Source organism: Plasmodium coatneyi, chromosome 11, assembly GCF_001680005.1.
Source record: "Plasmodium coatneyi strain Hackeri chromosome 11, complete sequence".
NCBI lineage: Eukaryota > Apicomplexa > Aconoidasida > Haemosporida > Plasmodiidae > Plasmodium > Plasmodium coatneyi.
Window position 1 is genome coordinate 32,085 of NC_033566.1, and position 19,045 is coordinate 51,129.

Consider the following 19,045-nt stretch of genomic DNA (forward strand, 5'->3'; position numbering starts at 1 on the left):
TTTTCTCTTTGCTCTTTTTCCCCCTTCTTTTGAGCAGGAGGAAGGAAAATTTTTGAGTGGGAGAAAAATTTTTTCATCGAATGTTGTGCACTTTTTTTGTTTTTTCTCATTTTTTTTGCATGCTCAAATTGATGTTATTATTTAAAAGGGGGATGGTTGTTATTAAAATATTGTTAACGTACATATATTGTACAGTTTGTTCATATGTAGGAGAGAGCATGCATTCTACTCCTCCCTTCGCCTCCTCTTCCGTTGAATGTGCGTACATTCACTATTCGTATTTATTGAAATATCTCAAATTTATTGGAGCTAAAGTAACCATGCACATGACACATGAAACATGGAAGAAGGAAGGGAATGGAAGGGAGAAAAAAGCGATTTTTTTTTTTTTTTTTTTTAACTGATTTATATTCACTCTTGTATCTGAAGACTTATGAAAGAAACAAAATAAAAACAATACAAGAACAAAAAAATTTTTTGGAGTGCAAATATGCAAACACATGCACATATGCATAACATTTCATTTATAATTTTTTTTAATGCTTAAACTGTATTTATAATTTTTTTAAGTACTCAAAATATGTGAGCATAATTTTCTACTCTTCCTTTCATTTATTACACCGTTAGAAGAAGAGGCGACATATAATTGAAGGGGGCGACACATATATAATGAGAGAGAAAAAAAGTGCTCACATTAATTTTTTTTTTTTTTTATCTCTGTATATAAAAAAAAAAGAATACCAACCACTACAACTAATTCTGTAATAGTAGAATTATGCGCTAAAATGAGGTACTTTTTTGGTCATTATTTTGAATTCATATATATTTTTATATATGTATGTATTATTATACATTCTAATTCTTTCTTCATTTTAAAATATATATATGTAACACACACTCCAAAAAGAAGGAAGTAAACAAAAAAAGAACCACAAATGACGGCAACAGACCTGATGTGTGTGTTGTTTGTACATGGTAACTTTTATTAAGGGTGTTACATGTTACATGTTACATTCTCGCTATGAATGTTACATTCTCCCATAACTAATACTTCTTGATGTCTGCTTCTGTGGCCTTTGTCTCTGTTGTTGTCTTTGTTGCCTATGTTGGCTATGTTGTCGACGTTGCTCTTCACTTCTATTATTATTATTATTATTTGCTCCTCTTTGGGAAGATTTCCCATTATATATGGTAGATGCTTCATCTGTTGTCGAATCTGCTGTTGTTAAATTGGATGATGAACCATCAACTGTTGAATCGTACCTTGAGGTGTCTTCTGTGAGTGTGTCGTCGTCGTCGTCAAAGTGATGGCGTCCCATTGTGGTTGATCTTCTCTTTCTTGTGTTGCTTCTTCTTCCTTTAAAATGACTACGTAACCAACCAGGGAGAATATTATACTAAAAATAAAAGGAAAGTAATGTAAATGGGAAGGAGCTGGGGAAAGGTGTAAGGTGTATTACATATATACATATATATTGTTATATATATGTGTATACATATGTCTACATACATATATATGTATGGACATATATGTATATATATATATAGCTCTATTATAATTGTTGTAATTGTTCGTAATTGTAGTTATTACTTACTTTGTACAAAAAGAATGCAGCAATTGTTGGTAATCCTACTGTTGCGACCAATGCAGAAGGAACTGCAATGGAAGCAGTACCAGTTCCTTCGACAGGGGAGTTCGATGTTTGTGTATTTGTTTCTCTCTGGTCTGTTAATTCACAATCCAATTGTAATTCCTGCTCACTTTTGTAACCACCATATTCGTTGTTGAACTTTTTATAGCAATCTACGGCAGTTCTCTCTGTACACTTCTCATTTACTTTCCTATAAGCCTTTTTTATATTTTCCAAATATTCGTGATAGGTCTTATCACATTTTTTCCTTACTCTTTCCCCTAATTGTTTCTTTATAACTTCTTTGTCCTCTTTATAATGGAACAATATTTTCATTTCTTCAAATATTTCTTTCTTATTTATATACATAAAACTACACTCATGTTCATTTTTACTTTTTTCCATTTTACTATAACACTGCGTCATAGCACTTATAAACGTTAAGTCATCCCGCTGGACACTGTTGAATAATATATCCCCTAACCAATAATAAAAATATTCACACCACTTTTTTCTTTCGTTCTCCTGATCTTTTATACTATATATATAGCACAATACTTTCATAATCTTCTCCACAAGACTTGGATCTTTAACATGTCTCTTTATTTCTGCCATGAGTGTACTGTTGCAATCCTTCCTACTGTAGCTTTCGGCCTTGGTCTTTAATTCCTCATATATTTGCGCTGAAGGCAAATTTTCCAATTCTTTCTCCTACAAAAAAATATAAGGAACAAAATGGATGTATGTTCATATATGTGCGTCATCCAATGTACAACACTGTACATAAAGTACTGTATGTTTAATATATAATTATTCACACTGAATAATAGAAGAAAGGAAGGGGAGGAGTTGGGGTGTGAACGAACCGTTAATATTGCTTCCGGATCTGGCGCCATTGTTCATATGTGTGTACTCATTTATATATAAACAATAAGTTCATGTTAGAAATGTGTGCTGTTTTCCTTTACATATATGTATATATATTCATATATGTATGTATTAAATCGTCGTGTTCACATTTAAGGTAAAAGAATGTAGGAGCAAATAATGTAGTAACAAATAACGTAGGAAGCAGAATATGTTGGAACAAAATGTATTGGTACAATAAAATAAGAATAGTAGAATGGATGAAGGGAGGGAATTGAATTCTTTCATACGTTCCTCTTTATACATTTTATTTGTACATTATTGGATGTTAATCTATTACCGTGGAACATTCTATTATCACTTACACGATTTCGTAATTATGTACACAGTACCATTATTCCTCTTGGCAATAAATTTAGTATGCATTATTTATTCCTGCTTAATATTATTTAAAAGGATGGGTTATTAAAAATTGTTAATATATATGTAGTGTAGTTCATTTATATTGAGCATTTTTCCTTCTCCCTTGCCTTATATGTGTATATGTATTTTTATATTTATTAAACGAGCTCAACTCGCAAGGAAAAATTCATTATACATGACGCACGCAAAGGAAGGGGAAACTGTACTAAATATATATGGAATAAGAAATATATACAATTCCATAATAGGGCTCCCCTTATAGTATGCACACTTTTTCTGCTTATGACTGTTACCTTATGGTAACTCTCTCCTTTTTTTTTTTTTTTTTTCCTTCTTCTGTCTTTTTAAAGAAAGAACTTATTATAAATAATTTATTCACCTATGAAGAATGTGCATAATTCATATGGTTTGAGCTATATGTACCCCCTCTTTTTTATTGTTTTTTATACTTTCCATATGAAAGTATGCACTACCTTCCTTTATTTTTTTTCTTCTTCCCCTTAAGGAATAAGGAAAGAAAGAATGTGGAAATGTCTTTTTGTTTTTATATTCTATGAACTGTGCGGTTTTCTATATTCTACAAGGGGGAAGGGGAACATTACACATTCCATTGTGTTCTACATACGTTGATAAGCTACATTCTTCCTTTGTCTCTGTTGTTGTTGTTGCATGATACTACTATTTCTTCCTTTATTTGAGGGTACATTATATATGGTAGAATTGTCTTCTTCCATAGAACCCATGGTTGATGCTTCTGTGGAATATAGGGTTGAACTGTCATCGTCCATTGATCGTAGATCGAATTCATTTCTGCTGACAGATGTATTTCTTTTTCTTTTTATTTTGTTAGGGGTGGTTCCTCGTATCCCATGGAATAGTGGTGTATACTAAAATAAAAGCAAGCAAAAAACGAACAGTGGAAAGGTGTCCCACATGTATACATAATAGGGAGCAACTTTTATACTAATTAATAAATAGGAAGAAATATTCATAATAAATGCTCCTATTTATATATTTTTAAGTGTGTTAGTGGTGGTAATAGTGGTAGAATGGTGGTGGTTTCGGTGGTAATTGTAATTATTTACCTTATATAAGAGAAGGCCAATAGAAGCTAATCCTCCACCTATTCCAAGCACAGAAGATACGATTGGGGTGACGGTTACAGGTCCTCCTTCCACAGAAGAACCTTCCTGTGCCTTTGTTTCCGTAGCTGCCGCACGGGGATCTGCAGTACATTCCAACTTTGATAGTTCCTGACTATTGTGCTTCGTATAATTTGCATTAAATTCGTCACAGTAACCTTTGTCTTTCTTTCCATTGCATTGTTGACGTACAGCATCCCAAGCTGTATAAGTGTTTTTGAGGTAAGTGGAATATTCCTGATCACACTTAGAATGATGCTTGTCCCAGTGTTTCTTTATATGTTTATAGTTTGTATAATATTCAAACGCTAGTTTTCTTTGTTCGAACATGGTTTTATCTTTAATATCTTTGCACATAAGTACACACTTATTACCTGTACCTACTGTACTCAGTTTATCGTGAACTTGTTCCATAAGTTCAAAAAATGAACTAATATTACTATTTTTCCGAAACAATTTTTGTCCTAACCATAAATAGAACAAATTAAAAATTTCATCACGGAGTGCATCACAGTTCTTCATTGCCTTAGTTACATAGCACCAAGCATGGATAATCTTCTCCTTATCAATGCCATTAAGTCCATGCTTAGTCAGTGCTCCTTCTAACTGCGTCTTCACGCCCGCCACATCACTAGAATCACAATGATCTTTACCAGAACCGTCTTCAAATTTCTGATATAACCTTTTCGAAGGTAATTTATCCAAATGTACATTCTATAAATGTATAATTGGCAGGGAGAAAAGAAGAGTGTGGAACATGTGCATATATAAGTATATATATACATATATATGTATATATACATACTTATATATATACATATATGTCGGTATATATATATATATATAAGTATGTATATATAGTTATATGTATGTTGACATATGTACATGTGTATGTATATGGACATATTTATATATAGTATATACATGCATATGTATATTATAATATGGGGTGTAAAAAATATTATATAAATAGTGTGCATGTGTGCCCTTTTTGAATGGAACCGTTCATTCTCCTTTGTTTTGCTTACCGTTAACTTCGTTCCGTCTGTTGGGACGTCCTGGTGGGAGTCTTCCGTTAGTTCTACGGGGCATGAATCACTTTCTTCCTTCTTTTTGGACCCTTCGGACAACTCGGCACATGTTAGTTGTGGTGGTCCACTGCCTTTAAAATATTTGTCATATGTTTTGGTAAATGTCTTACAAGCTGTTTCAGCCTCACCACAGTAAGTACCCATATTTTCATATGCTGTTTTAGCATCATTCCAGTGTTGATCATATTCTGGCCAACAAGGATTTGCACTGTCCTTCGACCCTTGCTGTTTTAAAGTTTCAAGGTTGTAGCCAAAATCAAATATTTTTTTACTTTGTTCAAAATTCGTTTCACCAAAGTCGTATAACATACTGTTGCACCCATTCGAACATGAAGAATTACTAAGATTTCTGTAAGCTGCCCTCATGGCCTGCTCAAAATTATGATCCTGAGGCATTTTTTCCTTTATTTTGTCTCCTAGCCAGTAATAGAAAAAATAGCAGGGTGTATTATCCGATCGGACACCCCCCCAATTCTTACATGCGTGATACCAGTTTTTCACAATATTCCTAGCAAAGTTCTCATCATTGATTTGGCGTGCTTTTAATGCTGTATTCACATTTCCCGCGAGTTCTTCGTTACACCCTTCCCCATCAGTCCTTCCTAGGCACGTACTGGCATCTTTGAAAGGAGCGTACATTAACTCTGAGGGTAATGGAAGTACATCATCCCCCTAAAAAAAATATATATAGAATTGGTAACACAGACAGGGAAGGAAGAAAGAAGAGAAAGGAAGGATGATAATTTCTTTTTTTTTTTCCTTCCCCTTCCCACTAATTTTTGTTTGTGTTTGTTCGTCCTTTTTATTTTTTTCTTCTCTAAACTTACGTCTGGCACCATTTTTTCCTTCTAATTGTGTATTTCTTCCTTTCTATTATATATAATTATGTTGAAAATTGTTCATTATATATTCATTCATCTAAAAGTTGAAGTGTGGAAAAATTTTTGCTTCCCACTCTCTTTTGTTACTTTTATTGAACTTTAACTTTTTCCATTAATGTACATTATTCAATTTTTTAAGCAACTTATTATAGAATGCACATTATATGTATTATTCATTTTTAAAGCAATGCAATTATTTTGCTTTTTTAAAAGCAGCAATGCAATTTATTATAGAGTACACATTTATTATAGAATGCGCATTATATGTATTATTCATTTTTAAAGGGGTTAATGTAGTATGGAAGTAGCGGGAAATTTTCTACGTGCTCGTTCTTCCCCCTCCCTTCGCAGTTATTTTTATTAAACATTTCGTATTTTCTCCCTTTTCAATTATACATGTACGTATATATATGCACGTTGTTCAATTATTTTAAGGAATTATATTCCGTCATATTTATACACCAAAATTATCATATGTATATATAATTAATGAAGAAATAAGGAAGAATAAATGTAGTGGAACCATAAAAAGGAAAAAAAAAGCAACAAATTAAAAAAAATGTAGGAAAGAACAGTAAATGAAAAATGCCACTTTGCTATTTCCTCATGAACTGTATGCACTATACATATACAAACTGTGTGTGCGGACATAAGCGTACTTCATATCAATTGTGCGACACATTACATTCAATGTGTTACATTCCAAAAGTGACGTCACATATGCTGGTAACCTACCATCCCGTGACCTCCCCGTGTATTATTATTTCTTCTTTCCCTTTCTCTGGTAGACTGTGCTGTGTATGTAGCAGAACGTAGTGTCCTGGAATCTTGTGTCGTGGAGTCATCTACTATTGATTCAGTTGCTGAATCATATGTTGAGCTGTCTTCTGTGAATGTATCAAAGGTGCCCTCATCGGACCTTCTCTTTCTTGTGCTTGTTCTTCTCCTTCCATTTCCAGAAGTGTGGTTACCAAACCAAGAAGACCATGGCTTATACTGAACGGAAGGAAGGTTGTTAGGGTGGTGGTAGGTGGCAAGTGGCAAGTGGCAGGTGGCAGGTGGCAGGTGGAAGGATGATTGTTAGTGGTGGTAGGAACGTTATTAAGGGTGGTAGAATGAAAGGTTGTTAGGTGTGTGGTTGGTGGAAGGGTGGTTGTTAGGGGTGGTTGATGAAAGGTGTGTTAGTTATATCACTTTTAATTGTGTAGTGGTAATTATATTTAATACCTTATATAGTGCGTAAGGAAGTACCGTTAATCCTAGTGTGCCAATTATAGAAGAAAGGGCAGTGGTGGTGGTCGCTTTACTTAAGTTTGCCTGTGCTATAGATAATGGAATTGATTCATCCGGCCAGAAATATGTCGTATGTTCGTCCTCTGGTTCTGCAACTTGTGATTTACAATGCAACCTTCCTAGCATTCTCGTACAGTAAATTTCATATGTGTCGCTGTATTCCGTACAATATTGCTCAGTAGAATGTTCCCCATCCTTTTTGCAATATTCCTGCACAGCTTTACATGCTGGTTCAATGTTCTTCTTGTAAGTGGACCACTGTTCATCACATTGGTCGTTACCACTCTGTAAATAATAGTTTATATCATTATAATTTTGGATAAAGTCAAAGAATTCTTTACTCTGTTCGAAAGTGTCTCCGTCCATTTGTTCGGGGAAATTAAGCTTACATCCTTCACTTTCACATTTACTCTGTATTAATTCACAAATCTGCTTCAAGCAGCCCGGAAGCTTGCCTTCCCTATCTGCTTCACCCAAGCTTTTCCATATTAGGTCCCCTACCCAATAATAGAGAAAATGCCAACGGTACTTGTAGTGTGGATACTGTTTATATGGTTTCAATCCAGACACAAAGCAAAAGGCATTTTTAATCTTGTCAACATCAAGGGCATTTACATCGTTGCAACATGAAGTCAGCTTGTTCTGTATACTGCTTTCCCCGGTGTCATGTTGGCAGTTTGTGGCGACGCCGTTGTTCCTTTCCTCAAATGGGCCATAGAAATGTAATTGTGCAGGTAAATTTGTTGGATCCAGCGGCTGTAAATATATATAATTGACAAAAGAAGGAAGAGGAGTGTGGAATATATATAAGTAGGTCTTTTCATATATTTCTATGTTTCAATTATATACCAGCAGAAAGCTTCACATACACTATATTTATGTGAAAATGCTAAACATGCATAGAAACAACTAGTAATTTTTTTTTTTTTTCTCTTACGTTTGTTGAGAGTAACATGGTTATAGTTCACGTACGTAATTTGTATATGTAATAATAATTTATTCAAGAATGTGTTGTTCATATAGGTGTCCATAGATGTAGAATGTGCAAATGCATAAATTTTGTACAAAACTGTCCAGGATGATTAAAGTTATGGACGAATACATATTATTCCACTTCTTATATTTTTCTTAGAAAGCAATGTACATATATATTTTTCCAATTTTTCAAGTAACGTTGTTCATACAATGAGCGTTGTTAATACAATGTACGAATATATACATATACCATATATGCATATATATCATATATATATATGTATGAAATTTATGGCATATGTACATATATTTAAAGCCAGAAATGTTGGAGGAGCAATTTGTTAAGGAATTGAAGAATGTACAAAAAAAAAAAAAAGAATAAAAAAGAAAAAAGGAAAGAAAAAAGAAGAAAGAGGGGGAACGAATTTTTTCATATACATTCCTTCTATTCATGTAGTTTATTATTGTATTGGTGTATTGTGCATGATTACTTAGAATAATATATATAATTACCTACGGGCTTTCCACTATTACGTGTATGTAAAGGAGAAGGGACGGAATTTTCTCAGGGAGCAAAAAAATTTTTCTTTTCTTTTCTTTCCTTTAGTTCTTTTCTCCCTTATTTTTTCTATTTCATGATGAGTACATAACAGATGGCTCATTTATGTAAAATATGGGCACATTATATTATGTTCTATTTGCGCTTTTCTCCCACTCTGCAGCACAGATTATTTTGCACGTATTAATTTTTCCTTATTTTCATTTATTTCCTTTATTTTATTTTTTCTATTTTTCTCTTCTTCCCTAAAACATATAAATACTCTTTTTTGAAAAGGGGTCAATACATCTTTTTCTCCTTTCTATTTTCTGCCTCCCTCGGTTCTGCAGTACTTTTCCCCTTCTATGCACAGTTATTCAAAAATGTAAATGTGGCAAAAAGAAAGAAAAAAAGAAAAAAAAAAAGAAAAAAAAAAAGAAGAAAAAAAAGAAAAAAAAAAAAAGAAAAGGGGTAATTACCATGTTGCAATTATTATAGTGGACCATGTTGGAACTATTATAGTGGACAATTGTTGGAATAAATTATATCAAGGACAAAAAAAAAAAAAATATATATTGAGTACTACTATGGATGCTGATGCGTACGCTATGCTATGTGCGCCCCATTTTTCCTTCCTAGCAAATATGCATATAACAGTTTAGTATATGGAACCTACTTAATTCACTCTGTGAGTGGTCCATATAAATTATATGCCACATTCATAACTGTGCAGGTGCTCGCTGTGCACTATACCATATCTACTTAAAAAAATGTGCACTATATACATATAAATAATCATATAGGAAGGAAACATTGTACACATATTACATTACACTTATACATTAACGATCTACAAACATATACACATAGAAATACTTCCCACCCATAGAATTGCACAATGTATGTATGTACATTCTATATATTATAACAGTACTTTCCTTCTTTTTTTTTTTTTATATGAAAGTATTGCACTCCATTATAGTGCCCTGGGCAAGAATGGGGACATTACATACACTACTTATAATTAGTAGGAAAGAAGTAGGAAGGGCATGACATTACATTCCAATGCTGCATGGAATGGTTCATGGAATGGTATGTTATATACGACCATAACCAATATTATTTCGGCGATTTGGTGCCGTATTTGTTCTTCCTTTTCCTGTTCTTCTAAGTGGTGGTCGTTTACCATTATATATGGTAGATTCTCCATCTGTTGTAGATTCTGTTGTAGCTACTGTTGAGTATTCGCTTGAATCGAACGTTGAGGCACCTTCGGTGAATGTGTCGAATTCTCCTCTAATGGACCTTTTCCCCCTTCCTGTTTTATTCCTTCCAAATTGTGTACGTAACAAAGCTGGTATGGAAGTGTACTGAAAATGAAAAAAGAGGGAAGGAGGCGAGTTGAAATATGTATTACATAGATGTAACATATATATGTACATACATATATATACATATACATATATATATACGTATATTGGTATATTTCAAATATATAGTGGTAATTGTATGTACTATTACCTTATATAAGAAGAAAGCGACTGTTGGTAGTCCCATTACACCTAATATAGACGATACGATGGAAGCGGTAGGGGTGGTTGTACCTAAGGAGGATGAGGGACCTTCTGCGGGTACGGGACCGAGTTTTGTTTCAGTGATGGGAGGTAATACAGGAACTTCTGCAGACAACTGTGTTAAGCAACTAAGCACATTTGCTTCGTCCCCTTCGTCGTCGGATGGGAGGTCCCCTTCAGGCACTTCTGTAGATGCCAATTTCGATGGTTCTGGAATATTTTTATTGTTGTCACCATTTTGTTTGAATTTTTTCCTGAATTCGGTACAGAAGTCATCTGTAATGTTCTTCCCACAGTTTGCATCCACCATTCCATAAGCTGTAATAGCTTTTTGGAGGTATTCATCATATTTCCCAGAACAGGACTCTTTAGAACGACTTAATTTTTGTATGATTGTTTTATAGTCGTGCCAATAATCGAATATTATTTTTCTTTGAGGGAAAATGTCATGGTCAACACTATTGTCCATACTTATATAATTACATGAGTCTGTGGAAGCGCCCAATTTAGTGTAGATTTCCTCCATAGTACTTTGAAGTGTAGTTTTCCAGATCCATTTGCTAGATAATTTATCTCCTAACCAATAATAAAAAAATTCACACAATTTTTCACATGTTTCACTCTTCGACCGCATGCTGGATACATTGCACCAAGCTTGTGCAATTTCATCGGGATATCTGCTAACTTGCCAGGCGTTTTTTGTATTATCAGATAGTATTATCTCTATTTCATTTGTCCATGATTTGCTATTTGGACATGTATGTTTGCCATTTTCTCCTAATGCTGCATATATTTTTTGTGAAGGTAGTTTATCCACACTACACTGTTTCTATAAATGTGGAATTGTTGGTGGAATATGTATAAATGTATGCATTTCTTACATTTTCCATTACAATACACTCAATATAAGCAATATTATGTACATATGAATACACCTATTTTATGGAGCAAATAAATTTTATTACCGTTCTCACCATGGTTCCGGTTACTGTTCATATGTGTACATATCTTTACACAATAAATTTTGTACTGTAATGTGTTGTTCATATTTCCGTAATGAACACTTGTATGGGAATTATTGTATATTATAGGGATGATTACAAGAACAAGTACACACATATGCCAGATTTTTTTCATTTTTTCTTGCTTTAATAGTTCATATTTTTTTCAATTTCTTAAGGAAATGTTGCTCTAAATTATTTACATATATGTACCATCAAAAGGGTTACACATATACATATATATAATTTAGGGCAACAGCAGAAGTGTGAAAATCACCACCACTACCATCAAGGAAGTAAAATGAAATAAAAAGCGGAAAAAGAAACAAAAAAAAAAAAGGAAAAAAGAAGAAAGGAAAGAAAAAAAGGAGGGGGACAAAATTTCTCTCCTTCCCAGTTAAAAATTTTAATATGTATTATTAATTTGGGTCCCACTATTATTAGAAGAAATTATTAAGAACCTTTTAACGTATATATAGTACAGTCAACATATATACAAAATACTCTATCCCCCGCACCCTTTTTTTTTTGCGAATGTGCATATTTATACATATGTTATAGAAAACGTGTATTTATGAAGCAAAATGTGAAGGAATATAATACACCGGAACTACATTCCTTGTGTACGGAGGATGAAGGTATACATATTTCCGTAGTAATATTTTGTAGTATATCCTTCTTCTTTTTTTTTTTTATTTATAATCACTTAGGAATAATGATTCCCTCTTTTTTCTTTTTTGTTTTTTTTTTTCGTGCTTATATCATAAATACAGTGCACACAACTCAACCATGCATTGAATATGTGTATATTATATACTACCATTTTGAGCACTTTCACTCCTTCTTCCTTCCTTTTAATGTATATTATACTCTATATATTTATTTATTATTATTTTTTTTTTCCTTTTCTGCTTTTATATATAAATAACTATCGCATTGTACACACAAAACATCATACATGGTCATCCATACACACATGCATGATCACATGGATGTAACATCATGGATGATGATCCACATGGATGATTATGGATGATCGTGCATGTGCGCATAGATGATGATGGATGATTGTGGGTGGGAAAATTGTTCCTTCCCTTTTTGCACATTTTATAAGTGCTATATTACTGTATTCAGCATTATGCGCTTTATACATAATAAATGTGAAAGGGGGGAAAGAAGAGGATATTACACATTCTTTAAAATGTTCTATATGTTCTATTTATAATGTAGGGCAGCAGCAACAACAGTAGTAGATTCTACCTACTGTTTGGTAGTGTCATTATGTAGGATGATATTTTATATTGGTTCTTTGCTTTTGTTGTGGTCGTTGTTGTGGTTGATTCCCCCTTCTATTATTAGTTCTTCTAGGTGATCTACCACCATTATATATGGTAGATGCTCCATCTGTTGCAGATGCTGTTGTAGCTACTGTGGAGTATTCGCTTGAATCGAACGTTGAGGCACCTTCGGTGAATGTGTCGAATTCTCCTCTAATGGACCTTTTCCCCCTTCCTGTTCGTTTCCTTCCAAATTGCGTACGTAACAAAGATGGTAAGGAAGTGTACTGAAATTAAAGAGGAGGAAAGGAAGGATAAAAATATGTATCTATACATATACATATATACATACACATATATATGCATTTATATAATGTATATGTATGTACATATTATAATTATTACCTTATATAACATAAAAGCAGCCAATGGTAATCCAACTAATCCAACAGCAGAGGAGACAGCACCTGGTACGACACCACTATCATTACCCCCCTGTGGTGATGATGATGGTTGTGAATGGTGTGATGACGTTTCTTTCTCCTGCCCCAATGTTGCAGGACATTCTGAAGGTCCAGAAAACAACTGTTCTAAACAGGAAAGGAGATCCTGATCCTCCTCATCTGGCATAAGACCAATGTGGTCTATTTTTTCACATTTCAAGTCTGATGGTGGTGGAATTTTTCCCTCAACACCATTGCCATTACCTTTGAACTCATACAAAAATTTTTTAAAGTAATCATCTAGACTACCTGACCCACTTGCTTTTATTTGTCCATAAGCTTTTTGAGCTTGGTCCAGGTAGGAGTTATATTCATTGCAGCAGGAGCCTCGAGGCTTAGAATCCTTTAGTGCCTTCCATATTGTTTTATAGTCATGGTAATAGTCGAATACTTTTCTCTTTGATTCGAAAAATTCTGTGTTCATTTTTCTGTGTACACTATGGTTTGTACACAGATTGGTGAACCCATCCAATGTACTAATGATGCTTTGTATAGTATCTTTAAGTTTATTATTTCCTCCTTCCAATTTGTTATATAACACATCCCCTAACCAGAAATAAAGGAAGTCACAAAGTGTCGTGCACGATTCTTTCTTCTCGCTTAGTGAAGATACGTTGCACCGAGCTTGAGTAATTTTGTTGAGGCAATCTTGGCCATGAACATCAGGGGTTTTTAATTTACCTGCCAGTATTCCCCATATTCCATTTTTCCAGGAATTGATATCCGAACATGTATGTTTGCCAGCATTCTTATGTTCGAAGGCTGCATATACTCTTCTGGAGGGTAAGTCATCCTCACTGCACTGATCCTCCTATAAATAGAACTTATAAAATGTATGTACTACTATACATCCATAATATTGTAGATAGAACATTATGTATATATTAGTACAATCCTTTCAAAGGAAGGAATAAATCATATTACCTTCGTCATTGTTCATGTGTATGTATGTATGCTCCTTTATATATAATGAAGTTATTTTGGAACGTGATTCCTGTTCATTTATAAGGAATATATACATATATGCATGTGGGAACATTTTTTTCCTGTTTTGCGGTTATGAATATTAAGTTCTTATTTTTTTTTCCTTTTCAATAGTACACATATATTGTTTAATCTGTTCAACAATAATAATACCTTCTAACATTTTGCATATGTATCACAATTATATTATATAAAGTTTATTCAAGAATAAATAACAATATATGCTAAAAAATTATAGAATAATAATGGTAGGATGTACGGGTTCCCCCATATACATATATATTCCTTATCGGTGAACACTATTGTTTATTATTGGTATTGTGCTACACATATACATATATATTCCTACGGAACACTTCATTCCTGAACACATACCATGATTACTCATACATCTGCACAATGTATATATATATATATATATACATATATAATTCAACTTTTCCTTAATGAAAAAATTTTCAACATGCACTACTCATTTTATGCTCTATTTTCTTTTTTTTTTTTTTTTTCCTAAGGGATGTTAATAAAAAAAAAAAATTGTTAGCTTATATATTGTGCAGTGTACAGTTCACATATGTACATGCATATATGTGCATAGAGAGCACATGGTACCTTACCTTCCTTAGACCCTCCTTCCAAGTATAAATATGTACGCACACCCTTTTACCATAATAGTAATAGTTTTATTAGAACAACATTCATCCTTTCTTTTCCTTTCTTCTTTTCTTTTCTTTAAAAATGTAATTTTCTTTTCTTCTCTAAATAACATGAAGAATGTTTGGTAAAATATTAGATTTTTCTTTCTTTTTTTATTTTCCCTTTTTTTTTAAAAGAAAAAGAAAGAAGAGAAAGAAAAGAAAAAAGAAAGGGATGGAAAAAATGAGAAAAAAAAAAAATGATGCTGCTTCTATACTGCATAATCTACGTGCCCATTCATGCTCTTCCCCCTAAAGAGGGGGAAGGAAAGAACATTCATTCAATGTGTTACATTGCATGTTACCATACAGGTGTTCTACATACGACCATAACTTATATTATTTCTTCGTTCATTCGTCCTTTGATACTGTGCCCCATTATTTGTTGCCCTTCCACTTCTGTGTTGCCCACCATATATAGTAGATGCTCCATCTGTTGTTGTTGTTGTGGACAAGTCTCCTATTGTTGAAGGTGCTGTTGTTCTTGAGCCGTATGTTGAACCATCTATTGTGGAAGTATCAAAGCCTCTTTTAATTGTCCTTCTTTTTCTTCTATTTGTGCTTCTAAATTTGTTATATAGCCAGGAGGGTAAAAGATTATACTAAAAAAAAAATAAAGTGAGAAGTGCGTACAAACGTGAAAGTGCATGAAATGGAGGGAAGAACATAAAAATATGTGTTGCATATACATATGTATGTATACATATATATATGTGCATACATGTTTATGTTATATATATAGCTCTATGATAATTGTAGTTATTGCTTACTTTATATAAAAGGAGAGAAGCAGCCGCTACTCCCATTCCTAATGAGATTAATGTACCAGACACAGCAGGTAATGTACTACCACCTCCAGGTGGTGAAGAAACTTCCGAAATTTCCATAGATCCTGCATCGACTTCAACAGCATCTCCCCTAATTCCCTGATCAGATGTAAGGAATTGGTCCCCATGTGCTGAGTCTGGTAATCTTTGAGCTTCTGTATCTGCTGCTCGAGAAGACTCTGATACAGTAACTACAGTACACTTCCCCTTTAATAGATTCTCATATTTGCTGTCCCCCTTTATTTTCCAGTAGTCTTGACAATATTGGTACTTCGTTCTGTTATCACCGTCACATTTGCTATACATAGCATTATAGGCTAATAGGAGCTCCTCGAGGTACTTCTTAGTTCTCTCATCACACTTGAAGCTGGTGAGACCTAATTGTGCATTTATAATTTCGTAATCTTTGGAGTAATCATATACCTTTTTCATATGTTGAAAGGTATCATCCGTTATGCTAATGTCGGAATATTTATTAGTACACTTGAAATTTTGCCCATGTGTCTTAATTTTATCATAAATCTTTTGCATTGCCTCTTTAAATTGTTCATCACTTAACCCATCAAGGACTAAATCACCCGTATAATAATACAAATAATCACACCACTCACTCTCGGATGAAGTATTACTCATCATTGCGCAGACGTACTCCATTGCATTCGAAATACATTTCGCATGTTTTTTAACATTATCAAAGTCATCTAAGGCTTCATCTATATCACTTTTAAAATTATAATCACAGCCACTAATGGAAGAGCCAAACCCATCGTACGCCTTTTTGGAGGGTAACTGGTCGTTCAAATCCACCAACTATAAATATAATTAGTTGCATGTGTATATACATTCATATATATATATGTACTTACATATATACATATGTATACATACGTATATGCATATACATATAGTTACATATAGTTATATGTATATGTATGTGTGTGTGTGTACATTATATTATGTATATTTCCACCTCTTTTCAGGCTTTATTTACCGTTAGTGGTGTAACCTCTGTTGCCGACATTGTTACTGGTCATGGTTCTGGCATTGTTTATATATACACTTGTATATATAGTAAATATGTATTAAAAGGGTTGCGTTAAAGGGTGTGTTAAAGGTTGTGTTGTGTTCTCTCTTATGCATTCATTATACTTCTTACAATTTTATGTAATCCTTTGGAATAGTGTATTATTATGGTTCTTTACGCACGCACACTTCCCTGCATTTATTTGCATATAGAAGTAAATACAAATTACTCTTTGGCAAAATTTCTATAGCGTATTATTAATTTAAAGTTCTATTGATATTGAAATGGGTTATTAAAAAAAATATTTGTTAACGTGAACAGTATGCACTTTATATGCATATAGAACGCTTCTCTCTCTTTCAGTGTGTGCATATTTATTCTTATCCATATTTAATTAAAAGGGGGAGGAGGAGTGTGTAAGGAGAAAGTATACATTCATAAAATGAAGAAAAAACCGTAGTAGTACGTAGAATGTGCATGGAATCATATATGTTTGATAAAAAGGAGAAAAAGAAAAAAAAAAAAAAAAGGAAGAAAGTATGTGCATGTACCCTACCGCCCTTTATAATAATAATGCTCCTTTCTGCGGTACACCCTATTTTTCCCATTTATGTTTGCATTTTTATAATTGTTTAGTAATAGTAACTTCTTTTTCCTTTTCATCCCTTTCCTTCTTTCCTTGTATGTGCGTCGGGAGGAGGTATTATATATATTTATTGTACACACATATATAAGAATGATTATTCATACACATGCATACATATATATGATCATCATTATAGTTATTTACCATAATGGCTATTTATGAAACCGTTATTTATGGTTATGTTTATTTACCGTAATTGTTATTTATCGTTATTGTTTTTTATGTAATCGTTATTTATGAGACCGTTACTTATTTATGCAGCCCCTATCTATGAAGCCGCTACTTATTTATGCAGCTCCCCCCCCTTTCTGTTCTAGTATTTGGTAATGAATAATAAATGGAAGGAAAGAGCAGAGGAAGGAATGTAATGTGTGCACATTTCACACCAATATACACATATATTGTACATACCTGGTATTAAATAGGAGTTCCTCAACAACAACGACAAAGAATACATATAAAGTAAATACAAATGCATGGAAGGAAAAGGGTTACGGGTTACAAGGGTTCCGTCCAGGTGGAAGAATTCCTTTTATATATTATTGCTACCAACTTTCTGTAAGGTACAATACTAACTTCAGGTAATTACACTTCCAATTCCTCTTTTTTATGAGGGGAAAGAAGTTTGTTACGTGGAAGGACAACCGTTGTTAGGGGTAGTAGGTGTAAGGACGGTTGTTAGGTGAGTTGAGGGACCAATGCTATATTGGTGGAAGGACGGGAGCGTTGTTCGGGCTGCTAGGTACAAGGAAGGTTGTTAGGTAGTAGGTGGGAGAAAGGTTGTTAGGGGCGGTTGGTAGAAGGAAGATTGTTAGGGTGATTGGGTCGAAGGAAGGTTGTTAGGGTGGTTGGTGGTAGGTAGGTTCTTAGGGTGGTTGGTTGTAGGTGGGTTGTTAGCGTGGTACGGTGGAAGGAAGGTTGTTAGGTCGTTGGTGGAGGGAAGGAAAGATTTTGTTAGGGTGGTGGTAGGTGCGTTGTTAGGGCTGGTTGGTGGTAGGTAGATTGTCACGTGATAGGGTGGAAGGAAGGTTACTAGATGGTGGGTGGGTGGTAGCGTGGAAGGAAGATTGTTAGGGTGGCGGTAGAATAGAAAGAAACTTGTTAGGTGGTGCACGGTAGGTGGTTGGTGGAAGGGAAGGTGATATTAGGGGTGTGAAGGAAGTAAGGTTGTGTTAGCGGTGGTAGGTTGAAGGAGGGTTGTTAGAGGTGGTAGAATGGAAGAAAGGTTTAAGGTGTAAAGAAGGAAGGTTTAAGGAAGAATAAAAGTAAGAAGGAAGGCTTAAAAGGGAATGGAAAAAGGAAGGTTTAAGGAAGAAAAAAAGAAGATTTGTAAAGAAGGAAGGTGTAAAAAAGAAAGGTGTAAGGAAGGAATGTTTAAGGTGTAAAGAAGAAACGTTTCAGGTGTAAAGAAGGAAGTTTTAAGGTGTAAGGAAGGAAGTTTTCGGTAAAAAAAAGAACGTTTAAGGAATAAAAGATTATTTAAGTAAAAAAGGAAGATTTAAAGAGAAAAAGAAGTTTAAAGAAGGAAGGTGTAAGGAAGGAAGTTGTAAAGAAGGGAGTTGTAAAGAAGGAAGTTTTAAAGAGGCAAGGTCACCTCCTTTAGGGAGAAAAAAAAAAAAAAGAAGAAAAAAAATGGGAGGGAGGGAGGAAGGTGTGCAGCGGGGTGCAGTTTT

General features: G+C 33.8%; 2 protein-coding genes across 2 annotated transcripts; both read right to left on the minus strand.

Annotated features, from left to right (window-relative positions):
* Window positions 1-6,749: 6,749 nt before the first annotated feature.
* Window positions 6,750-8,283, minus strand: PCOAH_00031740 (KIR-like protein; the record flags this gene model as incomplete). Its single annotated transcript, XM_020059974.1, has 3 exons — window positions 6,750-7,031; window positions 7,263-8,084; window positions 8,266-8,283. 3 exons carry the CDS (start codon window positions 8,281-8,283, stop codon window positions 6,750-6,752), a joined length of 1,122 nt encoding a protein of 373 aa, XP_019916044.1.
* A 1,655-nt stretch (window positions 8,284-9,938) lies between these two features.
* Window positions 9,939-11,049, minus strand: PCOAH_00031750 (Variable surface protein Vir7-like protein; the record flags this gene model as incomplete). Its single annotated transcript, XM_020059975.1, has 2 exons — window positions 9,939-10,211; window positions 10,552-11,049. 2 exons carry the CDS (start codon window positions 11,047-11,049, stop codon window positions 9,939-9,941), a joined length of 771 nt encoding a protein of 256 aa, XP_019915897.1.
* Between the last annotated feature and the right edge of the window lie 7,996 nt (window positions 11,050-19,045).